The sequence below is a fragment of the Symphodus melops genome (assembly GCF_947650265.1).
Source record: "Symphodus melops genome assembly, chromosome: 15".
Taxonomy (NCBI): domain Eukaryota; kingdom Metazoa; phylum Chordata; class Actinopteri; order Labriformes; family Labridae; genus Symphodus; species Symphodus melops.
Window position 1 is genome coordinate 15,714,951 of NC_136705.1, and position 22,185 is coordinate 15,737,135.

General features: G+C 40.7%; 1 protein-coding gene across 4 annotated transcripts in view; it reads right to left on the bottom strand.

Moving 5' to 3' along the window:
- Nucleotides 1-320: 320 nt before the first annotated feature.
- The window catches only part of phactr2 (phosphatase and actin regulator 2), a 38,568-nt gene continuing 16,703 nt past the window's right edge, over nt 321-22,185 (bottom strand). For 3 of the 4 annotated variants that reach the window (XM_079362514.1, XM_079362516.1, XM_079362515.1), the window contains exons 2-13: nt 17,812-17,994; nt 16,503-16,577; nt 15,963-16,103; nt 14,498-14,743; nt 11,999-12,545; nt 10,900-11,075; nt 10,149-10,305; nt 9,782-9,837; nt 7,605-7,666; nt 7,079-7,216; nt 5,759-5,835; nt 321-4,254 (exon numbers count right to left, since the gene is read on the bottom strand). In XM_079362514.1, coding sequence (XP_079218640.1) covers nt 4,239-4,254; nt 5,759-5,835; nt 7,079-7,216; nt 7,605-7,666; nt 9,782-9,837; nt 10,149-10,305; nt 10,900-11,075; nt 11,999-12,545; nt 14,498-14,743; nt 15,963-16,103; nt 16,503-16,577; nt 17,812-17,994 — 1,874 coding nt within the window. In that variant the 3' untranslated portion in view covers nt 321-4,238. The remainder of the gene's footprint in view (nt 4,255-5,758; nt 5,836-7,078; nt 7,217-7,604; nt 7,667-9,781; nt 9,838-10,148; nt 10,306-10,899; nt 11,076-11,998; nt 12,546-14,497; nt 14,744-15,962; nt 16,104-16,502; nt 16,578-17,811; nt 17,995-22,185) is intronic. The other variant, XM_079362517.1, reaches the window with a different exon arrangement.

Here is a 22,185-nt window from a genome sequence, read left to right on the forward strand (position 1 = left end):
CCTTGTAATGTCGGTGACATTTTAAAGAGAAATGTTGGCTCAGTTTTTAATTAGTGCAGGAAATTCGCAAGGACCGCTGTGACATATTTAAAAATTAAGCCCTTCTGAGAGTAAGTGTCTGCGCTTTCCATTTCATGTCTCTAAATAGTGAATGAGGAAATGTGGCCTTCGAGGACTCAACACTAAGTGGTGATCGAGGCTAGAAAAATACATTCAAAGAAAAGGAGAAAAGGGGGTTCATAACATTTCTCCCACCTCCTTTCCACTGGTTACTTCTTCCTTAAGTTCAATTCATCATCAAACACAAGGATGACAAAATAAACGTTTTCAATGATTCTTTATATACAAAAACAATATACACAAGTTGGACGTAACAGTAGCTGTTTTTCGAATATACAGCATCATCCTACGACTTAAAATAAAGCCCAGACACTGACTGAATGTTTGAGTCAGAGGGTAAATATTGTGACTGGATGACACTTGGGAATCGCAAATAATTCCTGAAACCTTACAGTGAGTTTCATGAATGAGTAGATTACATGTTAAAAATTAAAGTTTCTCGATTACGAACAGCAGCAGCAGTAGTCTGATTCTAGCTGAGCAGAAACTGCTGGATTTTTAATGTGGGGGAAAGATAGGAAGATTCAACAAAGACTATCAGCACAGCCTCTGATGTTGACGTTTTCGTCATCTGGTCTTCTTCACTAATGTTGATTATAAGGAATACCTGGGAAGGCAAGTCTTAGTGTCCATTAATGTTGCTCAACCCAACTCAAAAGATATTTCAGAGGAATACATTTGACAATGTTAATTCACCTTTGATTAAAAAATAAATGTGACCTTATAAAATATGCAGCAGACGGAAAAAAAATAAATACATTGAACGCTTGGGTCGAATTCCAGCAATTTTCTTGTGTTTAACTTAAAAGTTCCACAAGGTACACGATGAGATGAAACGGTCAGCAGCCATAAAGGCATTGACAGGACTGGCTCCCTGTGATGAACACTGACTGTTTATGACCAATCATCGACTGCCAGGGCTCACAACTGCTTAGTTTGGATGCCACATAAACAATGTCGTAAAACATTTGGAATGATGACTCGGTGCCGCAGACTGAACATGTTCAATCCACGTGGATGTGGTGACAGTCCAGGACAGCTCATTCAATACTTCACAATCATTAAGTCACCTTTCTGTTTTGAAGAGATAAGATCTGACTTTACACAGCAGGGGTGTGTCCAGAGGGGTGTCATGGACCTCCCTTAAATTCTGATTGGCCACCCCCAAAATCCAAATTATGATTGTCTATTTGCCGAATCAAAGGTGGGACTTCAGTTACAACTATTTTGGATGTTTTCAATTTATTCAATTCATTTTGGCTTTTATCCATGTATACCTTATAAGCATGTTAGTTTTGGTGTTGCAGTCAGTATCATAGTTTCTAAAAAATAAAGAAGATAAAATGACGACCCCATATTGCCCCTGCTTTATTTCATATCTATTTTCTTCTTTCATTTTTTTAAGCCTCTTTGGCTAATGAAGTATGTTTTCCAAATATTTGCTGAAGAATAACAATACATACTGCTTAAAATATTTTAATGGGCTGAGCCAAAACGTGTTATCAATAAACTTGTTAACTATGAATTCAATTAGGGTCTTATTTATCAGATGTTCAACCATATTTTCTCAGCAACAAGAAACAAGAAGAAAGCTGTAGCAGGCCATCATTTTGACTACATTCTTAAATTTACTCTGAAGAGAGTTTAAACAAAGAATAATAAACGCCATTTTCAACTCATGCCCTGTGGGTTTTTTTTTTTTTCCCAGTTGGTGGCGATGAATTAAATCAGAGGTCAGTAAAGAATTTAAAATTGCTTTTAAACTGACCATTCAAGAATTGCCTGCTGCATATCTTCTGCATGGAGTCCGGGTGAAATGAAGGACAAACAGAATATAAAAACAGCAGAGTTGAGAGCTCCATATAAAATGTCTTTTACATGTACATGGAAGCAGGTACTGTAGGCACATATACCTGTGCTGCTCATTTCATATTCATTGTGTTTGGATGAAAAAAAAAAACAAACAACTAAAATCAGAGCTTAAAACAGTCACATCAAAGTTCTATTGTATCATATTGGTAAACAAAATGATTTCATCGTATGCACATGCTCGATATACATTCTGTACAAAATCATCAATATATAGAACATAGAAATTGACATCATTGAATACTGTCGTTTCCTCTTCTCTGTACATCAACCTTAGGACTAATCGCTCTTTTCTCCGTGATTGGAAGAACGTGCGGTTTAGTGGAGGATGGAGGTTTATTAAGCGAGCACAACCGTTGGACATCAGCAGGCTCAATCACGAAACCTCCTTCAGTGTCTAAATAGGCTGAGAGGAAAAGGCTTTTGTTGACTTCCAAATATTAACTTCCATATCAGCGAGCAATGCGCCATGTTCTCATCTTATATGTTGAGATTCTCGGTTTTGTTGTTTTACTTTCTGAGGTCTGTCTTTGCGATAGCTCTGCTAAATATGGACACAAAAGAGAACGTCATAATTCATCCCCGTCACATCTTTTAATGACGTATCTTTTGAGTCTTGATGTTTTGGGATGGAGCACTATGAATCAGCAAATCAAAAAGAACAAAGGTGAATTATGATCCAAACAACTTACAATTCATTGACATCAGACATTGAATACACTAATACATGCAATGTCTTTGTGTGGGCATCAGAACATTCTCTTTGATGTGTTTCAGTCGTGCAGCTCACAGTTATCTTTGTTTGCATTGAGTCTGAAGAAAACTGCATCCAAACACTTTTTAAGGAGCGGTGCAGTATTTCACCAGATAATACTGAAATGTTTCATCAAATATGAAAATAGGTTCTGAACATTTTAATTTATAATGAATAAATTAACTAGAATTTTTTTATTGTACATGTTCCAATGATTCACTGACCATGAGGTTCACTGTTAATACCACCTGGGAGTCAAAAGACACATCATACGGTGTGCTATTAAAAACAGATGGGTATAAAAGGAACATGTCAGGGTGTAAAAGGGGCTCTTCATCTGTCTCTCCCTGTGTGTCTATCACTGTCTGACAAACTAAACTCCAAAAAATATCTTCAAGGTAACAGAAAAGAAGGTTGTTTTTTTTTTTTTTTCGAAACCACTTCTCTGGGTGAAGACAAGCTGAATGCTTCAGTGCCAAAACCTGGATATGAAGTCTGCCAAACTAAATCAAACCTGTAAACTTTCAAGTAAAAACACAAACATACACTCAAAGCCATGCTTGTTGATTGGCACAAAGTCACTTTGAGTGAGAGCCAAAAAGCCTGAAATGAAAAACCCCGAAGTCAAACTTGAAAATGAGATTCTCTGAAAAGCAAGTGGAGCACTTTGTGATCGAAGGTTTTGACCACTCAACACAGGATGTATGATGGCACATGATGCTTGTGACTCATGAGTAAGAGTGCTGAGGGACTCGAACAGGCTCCAATTGAACTGATATCCATTGCACTTCATTGCGACAGCCTCGGGCGTCCTCTGCAACCTTCGGCCTCAGCAGATATAACTATAACACTCGCAGGTTATTCTTCATCTACATTAAACGTCTTTTTATCCGTGCATTCCGTAACTGTTATGCTATAATGCCCTCTAGTGGCACATGTACTGCAGTTTATCAGATTGAACTCCATGAGGCACATCCCAGCAGAACAAACTGCCTCTTCTCCCCTCTGATCCATCACATAGGCACTGACATCAGCAGGCAACCATCCCATCTCTCCCGTTTCCTACTGCAGGAGGATGTCCATTGGCATTTTATTAGATATTTATATATCATATTTGGCCCTTTGGCAGTTTCTGACAAGGCATAGCTTGGCAAGTACACAAACTCTTACAGCTAAAGCACATTCACCACTCTGAGGATCATCTCACTCATGGCCTGAAGTGAACAAAAAAAAAAAAAAAAAAAAACATACACCAGTAAATTGGGTCTTCAATAAATAATAATCTGTGCCATGTACACACCACTTTTCTAATAGATCTGTGCAAATGTTTCACTGGTGTCCATGGATGGCCCTGGCCTTAAGACACACCTGTAGCTGTCTCTAGACAGAAATACATATCATCATCAGGTACTGGGGCTGTGGAGGGCAGGGAGACTGCTGGGAGCTGTGGACTAGAGAGCCTGGGGTGCCGACATCCCGCTGGCCGTGAGAGACGTTAGGGTCGATGGAATCTGAAAACAGAAAGACACATACTTTAGTTTGGGATTTTTATGGTTGTCGTTGCATGTTGTGCTATAATGTGTTTTCATAGGCTACTGCTATTTCTCTCATGTTCACTTTTCAGATTTTTTTTTTTGAAAGACACTGTACAACAAAAAGATGTGAGGGGAGTCATTTTGAATGTAGTAATTTGAATTGAGAAAAATGCAATTTCTAATTTTGTTGTAGAATTGTATAATGATAAGGCTTTCTATTCTTTTCTATTTGAATAAAATAAGTGTGCACCCTTAAAACGTATAAGGTGTAGTCCAGCAGGGTGAGTTTATAAAATGTGCTTCAGACCTGCACACACTAGAAAATAACCCTCACCATGAATGTTATTCTATTTCAAAGCCATCTTTACTCTCAAGTCAACAGATAAAGTCATAATGAAAGAAATAACGGTGATGGATTATTGGAGTCGAATTACATTGGTTTTTTAAAAAACAAATTTAAGATTTTGTTTGGGTCTATTTTGGCGCCCTCTGTGGAAAAAACGATACCGCTCACCCCCTTGTTGATTTTGCCTTGTACTTGGGTATGTTGTGTCTTTGAACCAAAAATAAATCTTGTGCTGTCTTCTAACAGTCAAATGTAACACACGCAATTTGTAAAATGTTGCTGTCGAAAATGTACAAAGGCTGTTTCTGTTGACATTCTCATCTGACAACAACCCCATGGCAGCGATTTCAGGCCTTCGAAGTGACTTTAAAAAGAACATGAACGCCACTCTGTGATCTTCAGAAAAGACACCACTTCTTTAGTCTGTTTCAAAAACTCCTTACATGAGCTTTAAATAAAGTGGCACTTCTCAGACTTGTGAAAAAAATGAATTTAATCCATCTTCTGCAGCTCCAGAGCAATTATGGTGTTGGTGTTACCTTTGGATTGTTCGTGCTCACTGATCTAAACACTGCGGCAGTTTATAAAGGAGCTATTGTTTTCCACAGTTATGACATAATACAAAACAATGTTCAGACTGGCAGAGCTTAGCGGTTCTCCTGAGGGCTGAGAAACAATGAAAGGGGAACACAAGAACAAAACAAGTCATAGAAATGGTATATTTAAAATGTGTGTAATGAATTATATCATTGTTGATTACAAAGGAAACAGTTAGAATGAATGTCATACAGAAATGTCTTATTATTATTATTATTATTATGTGTTCCTTGTGGAGATATTCCCTTCTTCACTGTGCAGCAATACTATACACAACCTCATGACCCAGGTCTACTGACATATGAGAGGGTGAACCGAAACTTTATTAGCAATCGATACCTGAAGCTAATGAACTGGAGTGGACCCAGGTGTCTGTCTATCCTGACTTTAATGTGGTTACAGGAAATGGCTTTTGGGAACCAGAATAATTTCAATATTGATCCAATGGGAGCAAATAAACTGCAGGATTTACGCTGATGAATTACTAATGAAGTGAAAGTTATGGTCCGAGCTGGAAGTCATCGAGCTTTCCCGTACCTGGTGAAGTGTTTGCTGTCCTCATGAACCTCCATCTCCCGGCTCTTAAACTCGTTCAGCTCCTTACGGATAGCAGCCTGAAGGGACACAGGGACACACACACACACACACACACACACACACACACACACAGTATGATAATAATGCACCGAGCAGGACCGAACAAGACCACCTGTCCACTGTCTTCCACACGCAGCTGTTTCTCACTGTGATGATCACATAATCCCGTTCGGTCCGTGATCTCTCAGTGTGACTTTGGAGCTACGGCTTTCTTTTCATAAATCACCTCAGCTCAGGAAGCTCTGAACAATTCAACATGTTGTGTTAGTCAGTTAAGTAAAGTAATAATAAAGTTGATTTTGATTTCCTGTTATCATGACACAACCTTTAAATTGAAAATAACAGTGATGTAGTTCTGCACATAAACAGCAGAGGGCAGGCTTCACATTAAGTTAGTTGTCCAGCACACACTGAGGTAGTGTTGTAGTCAAGACCAGACCAACACATTGAGAGGTCAACAACAACGCAGGGGGGTAACCAAGACCATAAATGTCACTGAAAATCATCAACTAGTGTGCAGCGGGCGAGTCAATCACTTAGAAAGTTACACTGGGAATGTTGCTGCTGTAACCGGGGGGGAAAACAACAAACATCAAATTATGAATGAATAGAAACGATTTATTCTTTTAGAAAGTTTTCTTTTCCTTATAATCTCAGTAAGGATGTGAACAACTGGCAAACAGTGGTGGTCTTGGATGGTCTGAAACCAAGAGAAAATGCAATCTATTCTGAGATGAGATTGAGACCTTCAAAAAGTGTTCTCAAGACCCATTTCGAGTACCACACCCCGACAATGGGAGCCTTCATCTTCTGTGAGGAGGTTTTAAACAATGTGTCGACTTTAGAAGAAATTAAACGCTTCCAAACACGAAGATTTTCAAGAAAAACTTCTAGATTTGTGACAACAGTCTGTGGATGACCATTTCCTGTTTCCCAATGAGATGCATGTAAATATGTTAACTCGCCTGCACAAAGCTGCAACTCCATCCAACATGCCTGCGATGAGTTAACACTAACAAGGAGCCGAGGCCTGTAGCCAAACATCAGCGCACAAACTTATAATGCTATTATGGGCTGAGCAAGAGTGAATCCACACAGCCAGCATTGTTTGGAAAGCTGCCGTCGAGGATTGAAGCAGCAGAATTAAAGTGCGAGGTTTCGACATTTTCATGTCCATGTAGAGCACTCTGACATCCCTCAACTACCTCCTTACTTCAAATCAAAGGTTTTACAATTTAGCACATCACATGGACATATCACCTTGTCAGCCGGAGTAAGCCGTGTCCAGGGTTTGTCTGCCCGCCGGTCATAATCTTTGGCGTCCGTTACCTCCACATATTCGTTAAAACGTAGGATCCTGCGAGCGACAAGCTCTGCAACGGTCGGCCTCACACTCAGCTACATACACACAGAAAGAAGGAGGGAGAGAAATTCAACAAGATGCCCCAAAACAGTATTTTTCATTGTACATTTTAAGTTACTGTTTACTTAAGTCGAACATACTGTTAATGTGTGTGTTAATTGAATTAAGGAATTGATTTTTTAAAAAGGTCTGTTTGAGAAGGGAAAATGTTTTCTGGATGCCACAAGGACAACGCACCAGCTCAGTGTCAGTTCTATCTGTGTCCACTAGATGGCCTGATCTGTGCACTGAGCATCTTTCCTGCCTCCTAACATGACTCATAAGGTGAAGGAAAACATATTAAGAGTTTAAATATAGCCCCGCTGTGTCCTTTCAGTTCTCCCCTGTGTATGTGTACGTGTGTGTGCCTTTTGTTTACTCTACCTTTCTGGAGAGTCTCCTCTTAATCTCTTGCTTGGCTTCTTGCTGCTCTGCTTCATTCTTTTCTGCACACAAAGAACCAACAGAGTCATTTCACACCTTCCATGTCTGCAACCGACTTCTGCTTCTATTTATAAAAGCACAATGTGCTTCACCACACTATATGGTTACATAGCGGTGTGATTGTTTTAATGTGCAGGAAGCAAAGGTGGGTATTTATGTCTTTCTGTCCGGAGACAATTAATGATCTGTTTACTAATAAATAACTAATAAACATGCGTTCTCTCTCATAGTGTCTTCATCCATGTATATTTGTGCATCAACAGATAAGGTTGTACATCTCTGTCTCTTTTAGTCCTCAGGCTGGACACACGCATCACAAGTTTACTTTATGTTTTGCCTGTGTTATGACCTGACTGAGGATGCGTGTAAACCAAACAAGGTCCAACACGTTCAGAGGGAGTCCATGCACTGAAGCTGCAAACCCTCTGATTGAATAGTCTGGTTATGAGGGTACACAAGTTCTCAAAGATTGTGCTCCAACTGCCTGTATGTCAGTGATTTAGTTTACCTACACCAGTCAATTGTAAAGGTCAAAGATCATTCTCGCGGTTTAACAGCTGTTCACTTTAATGTTTAGTGACAGTCTGAGAGAAAGTGCTCATTCATGGAAGAAATGTACCTGCTCTCTCGCTCACTTATTCAGAGATCTTCCTTTAGACTCCTGAGAGTCCTTTTTTGGGATTTAACTGTGCTTTGTCAGTATTTCTCTTGAGAAGGAATCATAGTCACTGCGGATTCACCGAGAGCACATAACGGATGATATCAGAGTTCGAATTTAAAATTTGCTGTTTGTTAAACAAACATGAAACTCTGGACTGTTTGGTTCTTTTTCCAATTAGCATAAAGCAACAACTCATTAGTGGAAGAAATTGCTTTTTGAATTGCTTCATTGAGACCAAGAGCAAAACTGTTTTGAAATTATAATACCTCCAGCTTAAACACTCTTTTTAAGTCTCTGTGGGCGAACAATGGAAGCTGGCAAACCCTCTAACTGAATGATTAAAGTCCTGCTCTGTAGCATGGAGTACAGTTTGTATCGTCTAGAAACAAATTAAAGACAATAAGATGTACACACAATCTAGTGTGTGTTTGTGTGTGTGTGTGTATGTGTGTGTGTGTGTGTATATAATGAGCACATTATCAATGTAGGGAACAAGTGAGGAAAGAAACATCAATGAGTGTTTATGAAGACGATTTTAAAGCAGTCAGTGAATTGAACTAAATGTGACCACATCAGTCGAGTGAATGAGACCCAGCACTTCTTAAAAACAGGGACTCATGATGATTGAAGAGCCAAATCTGGACATCTGTTGTTTTCACCGATGAAGATTAGACTAGACTAGACTAGACAGCTGGATCACCACTGAATCAAACCAGGAAGATCCATCACTTAAGGATGATCTACGTTCAAACTCTAAATGAGACTTAAAAGGGAGCTCGTTTCCAGCTTCAGAGAAGAGAATGACTGAAGCCTTTTGAACTATTCAGTAACATTAATAAAGTACTAAAGCATTTTTAAAACATATTCTAATGTTGGTCTTGTAGAACTTTTCATTTCCATGACACGGTGTAAACGTGGCTGACACAGGTACAGGAGTTTGTTGGACATCCTGTTCTGAAACCACTGACAAAATAGTTCGACCCGCGTCGTAAAAGCACAACAACTGCCTTCTGCAGATTCACTAGCTAAAGTTGTGGCTGCTACACCTGATGTCAATAATTAGAAAGAAAGGGAGTCCATTGCTATTTAAAATGATTTAAAAAAACACACAAAAAAGGTGTAAATATTCTGATTATATTCTCACATAATGTTTTTGTTTTTCAGTCCATTTATTCATTTATCAGTATTTATTATTACTACACATTTCTGCTCTTCTGTATAATTCTTTGTGCTCAGCCTGTTTCTTTTTTTGTTTTCTTGTTCAAGAAGTTCTCAATACTTTATATAAAAAATAAATAAATAAAAAAAACTCTCCTCGAGGGATTCATGACTTTTTGTTTGATTGAATACAAATAAATGTGATCACAAAAAAAAGACGTTATTCAGTTTCTAAACATCGTGATAACAATGTAATCACATCTCCTGTCAGAGCAAAGAGAACATTTCAGAAACTCACGCCTCAGGATGTTTCTCTGCTCCAGCTCCTCCGTGCTGGGTCTCTGGCTCAGACGCCTGAACAAAAGAGAAACTGTGCTTTTAAATGCCACTAACACAACAAACCTGAATTATCACAGTTAAGATCACTAAACACCTTGTTTCTCTTATTAATCCAAAGGCTTCTTGTTACAAGCAGTTCTGTCTAAAAGGCCAAGAAAAAAACTTCAGCCAGATTTTTTTTTTTACTGCATCCTTCGTGCCAGTACACCACCCACAACGACGCCAAATGAAAATGATTAAAAACCATCGTTATGAACCTCTGCCAAATCTACGGTGGAAATTCACACCTTACAACATTTCACACTTCAGTGAGTGTTTGTGTGTACCTGACCAGTTTGCTGCCTATCTGCTGGCGGATCTCGTGTCTCTCCGTCTCTGAGCTTCGCGGCAGAATGTTTTTCTCCTCCAGCTCCCTCTTGCTGGGTCTGTTCCCCAGTTTGATGTTCAGGGTGTCTCGCCGGCGGATCTTTATGGCCAGAGCGCCTAAAACGAAAAAAGAACAGGGAGAAGGCAGTCACATCCTGTTCAGCTTGGAGATGAGCTGCAGAACATGGGAGAAATGACATCATCAAGCCAAAAGTTCATTGTTCGTGTTCAATGTGTATTAGGAACCTCCATTTTCGTGTTGATCTTGATGAGCTGGATGGGCTCAGATCTATAGGGTGCTCACTAGAAAACTGACTGGCCATCCCATAATGCGAGTGCAACAGCAAAACCCTCAAATTATTATTTTGGCTGTTTCACTCCATGCTGCAAGCTTTCTTTGAACTTCACTTAGGCCCATTTAGAGGATTTATACATTTTAGAAGTTAATAGAGGTGTCTTTTATTAAATAGGGTCTGATAATACTAATGAGTAATCACAGTCTCTATTGTCATTAATTAAAATCAAAAACTTGATTTGGCCCAATTTTGGTGACTCCATTTCAACATTTCAAAGACTTTCTCTGTCAAGTTCACTCATTTGCACAGCGATTGTTTAAAGAAGTGCCTCCAGAAGCTTCTCAGTATTCTTTATATAAATGATGTTCTGAGTATCTTGAACACTACAGGATGTCATCCAGGATTAAGGCCATACTGTTTGTGTACTCGTCGTCCTCCTCTTCTTCCTCCTCATCGCGGTACAGGATTGGTCCATCAGAGTCAGAGTCACTAGTTGTGCTGTCTCTCGGCCTGTCGGGGATCACCGTCACCTCCGGCTGCTCCATGTTTACACTCAGGCCTGCTGTTTTGTCAGCTTGGCGCCCGGACGACCTGCAGGAAATAACCACAACGTTTTTAGCACACAACTAATAACATCGTAGATGTACTTATAACTTAAATACTTTAATAATTTATAAACTATGGTTGCCAACTCTTCATAAAGGCTAATACATTTAGTTTGGAGCTCATTGCCACAGCTGTGTGGCTATGATGATGAAATCAAAAAGAATACTTGTACAGATTGTTTATACAGATAGTGAATGAAATCACATCCGGTCATTGGGTAACCTAAAGATAAAATAAGAGTTTTTAGAGTGGAAAGAAGGGATTCCAATCTCAACTTGGGACCCGCTGTAGCCCCCCCTTTTCAACCTCTGACTGTCCATGGACTCTGATTTGAGAACAACTCCAACAGACTTTAACAGAAATGAGAAAATAAATCAAAAAGGTTGGAGTCCAAAAATAAAAACTGCACAAAAATCAAGCAATCCTATAAAAGCATAAAAGGAACCTCTTGCTAAGCTGGCCTTCTTCTGTGTTTTTCTCACCTCTGTCCCAGTTTGACAAATTCCCGAGGGCATCAAGTGCTTAACCCGCGTCGTCTTTATCTTATTCTCTAATCTTATCGACATATATTTGTGCGCCACAGGGCGTCTGAACGTCAACCATCCATGAACAAATTTTATTACAGCGCTTCTGATGCTGTATGTACATCTGATGCATGGGAGAAGGGCTGTGATTGGATGACAGGTGTCACTTGACGGATGTGATTAGTGCATGCTGGGCTACTGGCTGTGCCTGATGATCTGATCCAGGATCAGTACAGCGTCATCTCATGATTACATGGAAGTAATGTCAACTCAGGACAAAGGGTGTCCCCAAAAATCTATTCAGTTTGTAATACAGGACGTCCCGGCTATTAGGGGACCTTGAAGACTACAGTGTGGCTACACTATGCTGACGACATGTTTTACCTTGGGCCATTCTCCACAACAGAGTCCGCTTCTCCTTCTTCTTTCTTCTTTTCTTCTCCCCCCTCTCCCCCTGTCCTCCTCTCTGTCTCCTCCTTTGAGCAGCTGTCCGTCTCTCCCTCTGTGAAGGAAGTGTCCTCTGTAGCAGAGTTGATGTGGAGAGTCTGGACAGTGGATCCAGGAGCCTCATCTTTGTGGGTCTCCTCAGTTGCAGGTGAGGCATTGAGAGTAGCTTTAGTCTCAGGAGCAGGTTGAGAAGTCCCCCCTGTTTCACTGCCTGACGCTTTAGATGAAGCAGCTGTCTTGGTGTCTGAGGAAAGAGGGGAGGATTTTAGCTCCCCGGGCTGGCTAGGAGTCTCTGCAGAGGCCTTTTGAGGTACTGAGGAAGAGGTGGGAGTGTCTGATTTCCGGCTGGTCCTTCCATCTGTCCCAGCAGCCGGTGCTGCAGCGTCTTTAGACACGCGAGAACGAGGGGTGGAGTTGGAGGTGGAAGTCAAGACGGGGGTAGTTTTTGTTGTGGATCCTGTTTTCTTTGGATGTGATGATTTGACTAAAAAGAGAAGGGAAAGATTTTAAATGAGACTTCTTCCATCTTCAAGTCGATTCACTGCCACAGTCAGAGAAATGTAGTTCCAAAATAAAAACATGTAAAGTACAAAAGTTCTCCATAAGTGTATCATGTGGTCGGCTTTAAACTCATCCTGTTGTAAAGTGCATAACTCCTGATGACTATTAATAATACTTTAATGTACTTCGTATGAGTATATAGAAGTGGTATTACATTATTTTCATATGTAAAGAAAAGCTAAATGTTCCTGGGTGAGATGTAAAAAAAAAACAAAAACACATTTTTCTATTCTGACAAAATGAGCATTTGGCTCTCCAGTGAGCTGGACCCCTGCAGGCTGATCAGAGGAAAGTCGATAAACTTGTTCCGTGTAGCATTCACTTTATGTGCAGACAGCATGTTGTTAACAGAAGTCTGTCAAACTGAGGACCACACAGAAATCTAAACACTCTGAAGTGATGTTCACTGAGCTTCCAGGCCGTGGGTTTTGTTTGTAACTTTTAGATAAGAGGAGAGTTTGGCAGGAAAGCTAATTTTAGAAGTTTTTTTTCTTTTTTTTTGTTTGCAGTGTTTCCTCGTGGAGAAGTTGTCTATGTAGTTAAAATTTAAAAAGGTATATTCAAGGTCTGTTCTACGTGTCACGGTTCCATGAGATAATGTTTTTGAATTGACACGATATATGAAAAAATAATAATAATTAAAAACTGAAAAAGACAGTCTGGCTGTTTGTTGGTCTGGCTGTATGGAAACGAGTTTTTCATTCAAGCAAAAGGAAACAGACTGAGTTTTGTTTATTTAATGCAATACAGGAAGCACATTATGAATAGATTAATGTAATAATTCAATCTATAAATACACTAGTAAGCTGTCCATCAATATTTCCTTTAGCACAGTCATAACAAACCTTTTACAATCTCTCACTTATTTCCTGTTGCTGACTGTCTAATCGTTTGATTCCTGATTTCTGTGCCCAACTTTCATAGTTCATTTCATTAAAGAGCAAATGCTTGCAGCCTAGTATTCTAATAATAGAATTACCATATCTAATCACATTTATAAACCGCACATCTCAAATAAAACTGTGTGAAGTAGTCGTTTGTGTGTCTCTGAAGTTTCTCTGTGTGCTGGTGGAGGAAGCCTGAGGAAACAGCATGGACTTTAAAACGCCCTTCAAAGACAACAACAACTCTTGTTCCACTTTCCCAATAACTGAACATCCATTAAACGGAGGCTTCGAGAGGAGAACCGCATGAACATCATGCAGTATCCTGTCCTCTGTGCTGCCGAGCTTCATCATGCTGCAGGTTAAACAAGTACACAGACGCTGGGTGACGGGTAATGATCGTGCCCTGACATCAACACTGACCTCAATCACGGTCACGTGACTGCTCAAACACACCCACGCACACACACCAACACACACGCACTAACACAAACACACTAACACACACGCACTAACACAAACCCCAACACTAACACACAAACCCACCAACACACACAAACACCAACACAAACACACACATCAACACGCACACGCACACACCCCAACACAAACACACACACCAACACAAACACACACACACCAACACACTGCAGAGCCGTTTTCAGAGCCTGACAACTGAATTTTCACTTCTTCTTTCTAAGAAAACTGAGAGAAATCACAAATGTAACATGTTTACAGATACTCACTTAACTGTAATTATCTGTTAATGATTAAAGGATGATATAAAACATGGAAGGGGGGGTTAGCCACTTTACAGGAATTGGACTCTACTTATACTTCACATCATTTGGAGGGGGGGCATGAGGCTAAAGCTTACGCTGCAGACGTCTTTATGATGACTTCTCTTTAGCTTTACATTTTGAAACAGGCACATTTTCCATGCAGGGGGTTCAGGCAGGCAGCATACAGGCTCGAAGCAAGCCAGACTTACCAGTCCCACGACCAGCAGTGTTAGTGCTCCGCGGGTTAGCTTTAGCCTGAGCGGATGAGCCTGCCTTGCCTGTGGTTTTAGCTGTCTTTTTAGTTCCCGAAGCGCCATCTCTGTGCCTGGTTGTGGCCGCAGTGCCACCTGCAGGTTTGGAAGGCACGGGGGGAGCGGCACTTTGCGGTTTCTTAGCTTGAGCGTCTCGAAGTCTCGCTTGGTTCGCCCGAGGGAGAGGCTTATTGTCACGCCTCGCTGAGCAGATCAGGAGGCAGCAGAGGTAAGATATGAAGAGTTTCAGACAAAATGAGGTGAATAAATGACATGCAGACAAGCAAGGAAAGAGATAGATAGATAGAGAGATAGATTTGAGGCGGGTCAGAAGGAGATGACGATGATGATGATGATGATGATAAGAGACAATGCTTGATCGTGTAGTCTGGAGCAGCTTTTTTTAGAAACGCTAAAAGAAGAGTGATGACTGAGGCTGGGGACACAGCACGTAAGTTGTACCCATTAACCTTCCCTGCCCTCCACTGTGAACCGAGCCTGTGCTCCTCCTGCATGCACAGGCAGTGTTTGTTACCCCGGCCGCTCTGTTTATTGACAGATCAACAAACAAATAGCTTTGAGTTCAATGCTAACAGGGTGAGATGAGAACAGCACAACACTTAAGCAGCACCAGACAGGAGAACAGAGGCCTGTCTCCTGAGGCACAGGGAGAGCATTAGGAAGAGGTTACCGCTCGGGGTGCAGACTGAGAATGCCTTCTGCAGGCTGATATAATGGGAATATCTATTTGAGCACATTAGACCTGGTCTGGAAACCCAAAGAGGGTTCAATGTCAGCCAGAAAACTGCTGCCGATACAAATGCATTTCACGACGTAGGGAAAGGCAATTAAAGTATTAAAAAAAAAGGCTGAATTTGATTCTACCATTTAAGTATGATGTCACTACAGAGCTGCAAGAAGTTCCATATTCCTGATACTCTCTTTGCAGTGGGAAGGGTTTGCTAGTGTTTACAGCTGTTCAGCCAAGCAGATTTTTAGAACTTGTGGATTAAGTGTATCTGCATCTACCAAACTAATGGTTTTTGGTTTGAGAATCTTTATTCCACTTCTTTCCCCACTATAAGGTGAAGTACAATTTCCCCCAAAGCAAACACAACACCTTTTACTTTTACTTCATATGATTTCAGCACCAGTCAAAAGTTGTTTTCCCTTTTGAATGCAAGTGCTGTTTCAGATAGTGACAATGAGTCGCTTCCTGTTTTTGAAGAGGAATTATCAGCACAATTTACAAAAGAAATACCAAACCCTGTGAGGTTATTGCTTGCTTGTTTTTTTTTTTTTTTTTAATAAAAGCAGTAAAAGTATAACATCCAAAACTCAAGGCCTCAACTAGTCCAGAGATTTAAAAGTGAAATCTTCAGGTATCCCCCAGCTGCAGATCACATGATTGATGTGGAAGTACCTGTTTTGCCCTCAGTGCTGACAGGCTTAGTGGCCTGTTCCTCCGGCGCTTTTTCTGGAGACTCGATGTCAACTTTGACCTCCTCTGCTGTCTCTGTTGCTGTGGCATGACCGTTCAGATTTTCACTGCTGATCGTTTCCTCTAACAGAGACAAAAAAACCAAAATGTTACTCTACATAAAAATCCCTGTTTTTTATCGGGTTTAGTCAAAGTCTTTTTGATCCTGATCGAACTGAAGTTACAACAAGCCAAAGAAACTCAGACTGGCGGGAAAGTTGAACTCAACGTGGACACGGGAAAAGAAGGCATTTTATATAATCAAGATAGAAGAAGTTTTTCAGCTGTCCCCTTTGAGCTGATGGTAAATGTCAGGAAATGTTCAGAGTTGTAATTAAGGCTCCATCATGGACCACTCAGAGACATTTAGCATTTGACTCCTTTTTTATTTCCCTGTATCTCGATATTAAAGTCTGACATTGTGCAGCTGACAAGTGGATACGTGGAAAATAAAGAAACACGTGACCGAGGGATCGGACGAACCTTGGTCAGGAATAAGAACTCCTTTCTTGATCAGCTCCTCCCTCGTCTGTCTGGTGGAGAGTTTTCTCTCCAGAACTGAAAAGATGAACAGAAGTTCAGTGTATGTTTCAGCACATTTTATTTGCTTTTCTTCTGTCTTCTTTTTCTCCTCGCACAGGAGCCACTTTGTTCTCCTTATTGCAAAAACCATCGCTGCAATCCTCACAGCGCACGTGACAGCACCGTGTATGGAGTCATAAAAGAGGAACAAAGCTGACAGCCTGCGGCCGCACATCAACAAGCAGGGGGCTAAACACTCATTTGCTGTTCTTCTGTGACACACAGTACATGATAGTAGGCTGTTTATTGTGTTTGGAGAAGCTTGTTGATCTTTAATGTTATGTACTCTATAAATTGTGATTGAACTTTTGTGAGACACGCTTGCTCAAGGGTACCTCTGCAGTACTCTTGGGAGTCAAATCTTTCCCAATTCCATACTCACATTACATTCACATTAGAGTATCTGTACAACCAACAATCCTGTGGAATGAAAATCAGACTGAATATGGCCAAAAATGCCAAATGCTCCAAACAGTTAAATATTCAATTCTGAGTTTATCGAGTCAGTTCTGGGATAAAGAAAAATGAAGCTCAACATTTCAGAGTGCGTTTGACCAGGTGTCTCAAAATCATAAAAAGGCTTACTAAAATATGTATTATGTAACAGTATTTAACCTTGAATTGAAAAAAGAAAGAACAAATAATGGAAGAGCAGGAAGTGAACATGATGGAGATAAAAAAAGGTGAAAAATGTAACCCTGACTGTAGACCATGAGCTCCTGATGCTACTGAGAAACGAGGATTAGCACTCTCAGGGCCCCCGAGTGTGATGCGCTCCAGCAGCACCCGACGTCCAAAAAAAAAAAAAAAAAGAAATCGGAAAAAAAAAAAGACTTGATAAATCGTTTTCGCTCTGCATCTCACCAGTAGCCAAGAACCAACCCGAGGGACATGAGACTGTGAAGAGAACACTTAGATAAGAAGTGATGAGCAGAATACGAACACCTCGCAGCAGCAAAGGAGAGAGTGTGTGTACTGCTCTCCTTTTTTATTGTTTGGCCTGTGAGCAACACCGCTGCTGTTCGCACTTAATGTTCAGTATGAATTCATTCCTGAAGCCATGATGCTGTATAAACAATGCACCACACACACACACACACACACACACACACACACACACACACACACACACACACACACACACACACACACACACACACACACACACACACACACACACACACACACACACACACACACACACACAAACCTATGGTCAGATTCTGCATCGTGTCGCTGGTCTTCTTCTTCCTCCACTTCCAGGGTTTAAACAGTTTTCCGAGTGATGACAGCTTTCCTCGCTGCTGCCGTGATCCAGGGGCATTTTGGGTATTGGAGGCACTTTCCACAGCAACTTCACAGCTTGCAATTGATGCTTTCTCCAACCCATCAACTAGAAGAAAGACACGCAGAGACACAAACACATAAAACACAAAAACTCTGATCGAAGACATAAACCAGCTGCTAAACAAACCATGCACCTCGGTTCTTTGTATCAAATCATAATCACAATAACACATGAAAAACACAATATCCAATAGGAACAGATCGTCCTTGTTTTAAGCAGGGTTTTTTCAGCAGGATTCATTTCAAACAAAACGATCTGATAAATCACAAGGTAAACCAATGAGAAGATCTGTTATCTGTCGTGTGGATCCATGTGATGTAAGGTTACATCCTGACAGGATTAAAGAAAAAAACAAACAAACTGATGAATCATCTGAGAAGCTAACGATAACGAGAGGCGCTTTTTCAAATTTTTATGGACTCAATAAATCCATTGTGAAAAAGATTAGAGAAAGCAGTGAAAGGAAAGCTCAAGACTTCAGTCATGGACAATATGGCAGCATGTTTTTGAATGAATTATTTGCCTTTCTATATAATTCAGCTTTCAGTAGATAAACAACACTGTGTAGTGTGTCTGTACAGTCCTGGAAGTGTGTCTGCCTGTATTTGTATGACTTGGCCAGATCCATGTCCTTCCACAACTCCTCCCCTTCCTGTTAAAAGGATAAGACGTGCCGTGAACTCTGGAAAACTGCAGATGGATGGTGTGTGTGTGTGTGTGTGTGTGTGTGTGTGTGTGTGTGTGTGTGTATTGTCAGAACCACACGGAGGACAGAGAGGTGCAATTCCTCATATTCAAGAAGAGGAAGGGTTTTGTTTTTTCAGCTACATAACATCTACTGCTGAATCACTCTGACTGGAGGGACCCCGCTGGGGATTAAACGTTTTACTATTTCTGCAGTAAATTACGACTCTTTTTTTTCCCAGAGTCTCAGGGGTTGGCACAAAGTGCAGAGTAATTTCAGTTCTTCTGGCACTACTGCATTTGCTGGTCTTGTCAGTTACAGATGAACACGATGAGGGTTCACAACAGGTTCCCAGGTGATTTTCCAGAGTAAAGAGCTGCTCCAGAGTCTGAATTCTTCTCTCATATTCACATTTTCAAATCACTCCTCAGATGATTCATTCATTTCTCTGATTCTGTCTCTAGTGTCCATGTGAGGCTGTCTGCAGAAGCCCGAGATGTCACATACACACTCTTTTAAAAAGGCTAGTTCTTACAGCACAAATAAACATGTTTACAGCCGGCTACAAAAAAAAAAAAAAAAAAAAACCTAAACTGGTCTGAATGTCTTTCTCAGCACACACTGTACAGGGGGTGAAATGTTTTTCATGTCATCTGAAGGATTGGAGCTTTTCATAATAAAGTGTGTCGCTGATCTGACGGATAGATTCTATCACAGTATGTCAGAAAAATTGAAGAGCAGAGTCAGCTTTAGCTTTTAGCCTGTCGTAAGGTTGACTGTTAATAAAGCAATTTTGTCCTCTGGGGGACAAAAGTCTTTATACACCATTTTCATGAGTATAAAGTCAAGGTCCAGCAGATTTAACGTGTAAAATAATACAGATTCTCTAAATAACAATCTCAACATTTTTACTTTATTTACTGTATCTCTGTTTAGGTTTTTCAGCAGACATAAACACAAGTGTGCACACACATACACACACATACTGTTAATTGCACCTTCCAGAAATATATCAGAGCCAGATAAACAGAGAGATTAATTTAACGCGTTTCGAGCGCTCAGGTCTACGCAGTGCGAGCAGATTATCGTCAACTTTGGTTGTACATCGTGAGCGATACAGTCGCACACTGTCAGATGACATCGTACAGAGGACGCTCCGGAGCTTTCTCTGAAGACAGGAGGGCTCAACAGTTTGTTACCGGAAGTTAAAATCCTGTTCATTTTCTCCATTGCCGATTTGATTGTTCGCCATGATGTCATAACCATCACAGGTAGAGTGACCACGAGCTACCCGAGTGTAAAATGACGATTTATGCTCCTGTAAGAGACACAATCTCATCTGATATCAGCCTCGTTTGAAGAAAAAGATTTATTCTCCATATGTGTTGAAAGAACTACACCACCCATGATCATAGAGTGTCACAGCGACGTCTCGATTGATAGAGCTCGCTGTTACCATGGCAATGGTTCCCGCCCCTCAGTGCCGGCTGGCTAGTTCGTAAGCTAACTTTAAATGTGCTAATAACCTTGTCATGCTGCCGTGAATGTAGTTTATATATTCAAAAACACAAACTACAAGATAGAACAACACCTACATTAACATTATAAACACTCCAACAATGACTCGAGTTACTTTTAAGAAGAATACATGTCATCCAACAATGACTAAAGATGCGACAGTGAAATATCAATCCAAGCTTCGCACGGACCATCTGATCTCAGCTCATGTCCGTCTCCATTACTCCTCAGAAACAAAAGAAAAGTTGGATGACAAGGCAACCGTGCAGTAATTTGCTAATTCTATTAAGAGGCTTATGCAACAACACAAAATCTCCCAGATTCCTCACAGACTCAAACTGAAAACACAAGCAACAAAGTTGGCAGAACACATTTTAGCCTTTTGCCAAAAATGGTCTGAACCCCCCCCCCCCCCCCAAAAAAAACAGTCATACTCTAGGAACGAAAAAAAAAGCCATCTGTAAGAGCAAATTCACTTCTTACTGATCAACTCAATGGAACTCATTGTCAATTTATTGATTGGCCTTGATCAGCAATGATAGAAGTTTGATGTCAAAACAGAACATCTTGTTCTCAGTATGTCTCACTGATCTGAAGCTTATGGATAAACTGCCTCTATATTGAACTTACTGGTCATAGTTGCTTTTGATAAAATACAGTCTGCATCGGCCATCGGGGTCATGGCCAATTCAAGGCTACGTTAATGGGGCGGCAGTAGATCAGTTCTTAGGGACTTAGGTTGGGAACCAGTTGAACGCTGGTTCAAGTACCGATGCAGGCTATGATATGGAAGTTGGTGGTCTGGTGTCTGGAGAGGTGTCAGAGCACTTCCTGAGTCGAGCCGAGGAGACCTTGACCTCCCGCTGTGCAGCCACTCTGACGTCTCTCCACTTAATGAAGCATGTCTTTAAAATAATGGAGTGGCGTAAACCAGAATTTCTTCCTCACGGATTGATAAAGAACATCCCCCCTCCCAAAAAAAAATAAAAAAATCTAATCTCAGCTCATGACTCTGAGTCTTCCTTCAACATTAGTAACAACAACCACATTTCAGCCAGTTCAAGAACACTTCTGCAAAGACATACGAGGCTCTGCTTTGTCCACAGGGGTTTTCCAAGATTGATACTAAGTGAAAGTTCCTTACAGTAGATTTAAGTTAAACGTAGACTTTGGGTTTTATTCACCTGAATTGTGAATGGGGGCTTCAAAAAGAAAAGCACCACATTCAAACTAAGCAGAACTCTGCTATTGCTGTTATTTGTTTTTTTTAAACCTCAGCAGGACAGAACAATTACAGACTCACCTTATGAGCCTGGATACATTGAGGAAATTAGGACAAATCTTCGAGCAAATACACAGCATGACAATGAAGAGCGTCAGAACCAAGAGTGAAGACATGGAGAAGAGCAGAGCAAGGCCCAGTGCACTCTCTGCCCACACACCAATTTAGTTCTTCTCTCTCACACACACACAATCACATCCTGTTTCTGTGCTGATATCAAATCACAACAATGGGTGCATTTCAACAGCTGCTTTGTGCTGCTAATGATGGGAAAATCAGTAACAGCGATCATCATCACCATTAGTCCCACTATCAAACCTCGAGTGGGAACCAAACTGGGACAATGGACGAGCTTGCAGAGCGGAAGAGGGAGAGAGAAAGTGAAAGAAGAGGAGAGGGACGGTGGAGCAAAAAAATAAATAATAAATGTTATCGTGACTTTAGAGAAGATGAGCATCGACCAAAAAAAAGTCAACTGACAAGATGATCTGTTTCCTTATTTCAGCAATGATCGGCGGTTGGTTAGTCAGCAGTCATCTTAACGAAGAGAAACCTGCATAAATCTTTGCATGGTTCTCACATATGACACGTTGAGTTTGAGGGGACATAAGGATGAAAGATTTGATTTGATTTTTTTACATGTTGAAACTTTAGAAATGCATATTTCATCGAAAGCTTGAACAGGACAGCTGAAGAGAGGCAGGCAAGGTTCGGAGAGAGTGGGCTGAGGTCGTTCTTTTTAAAATCGGTG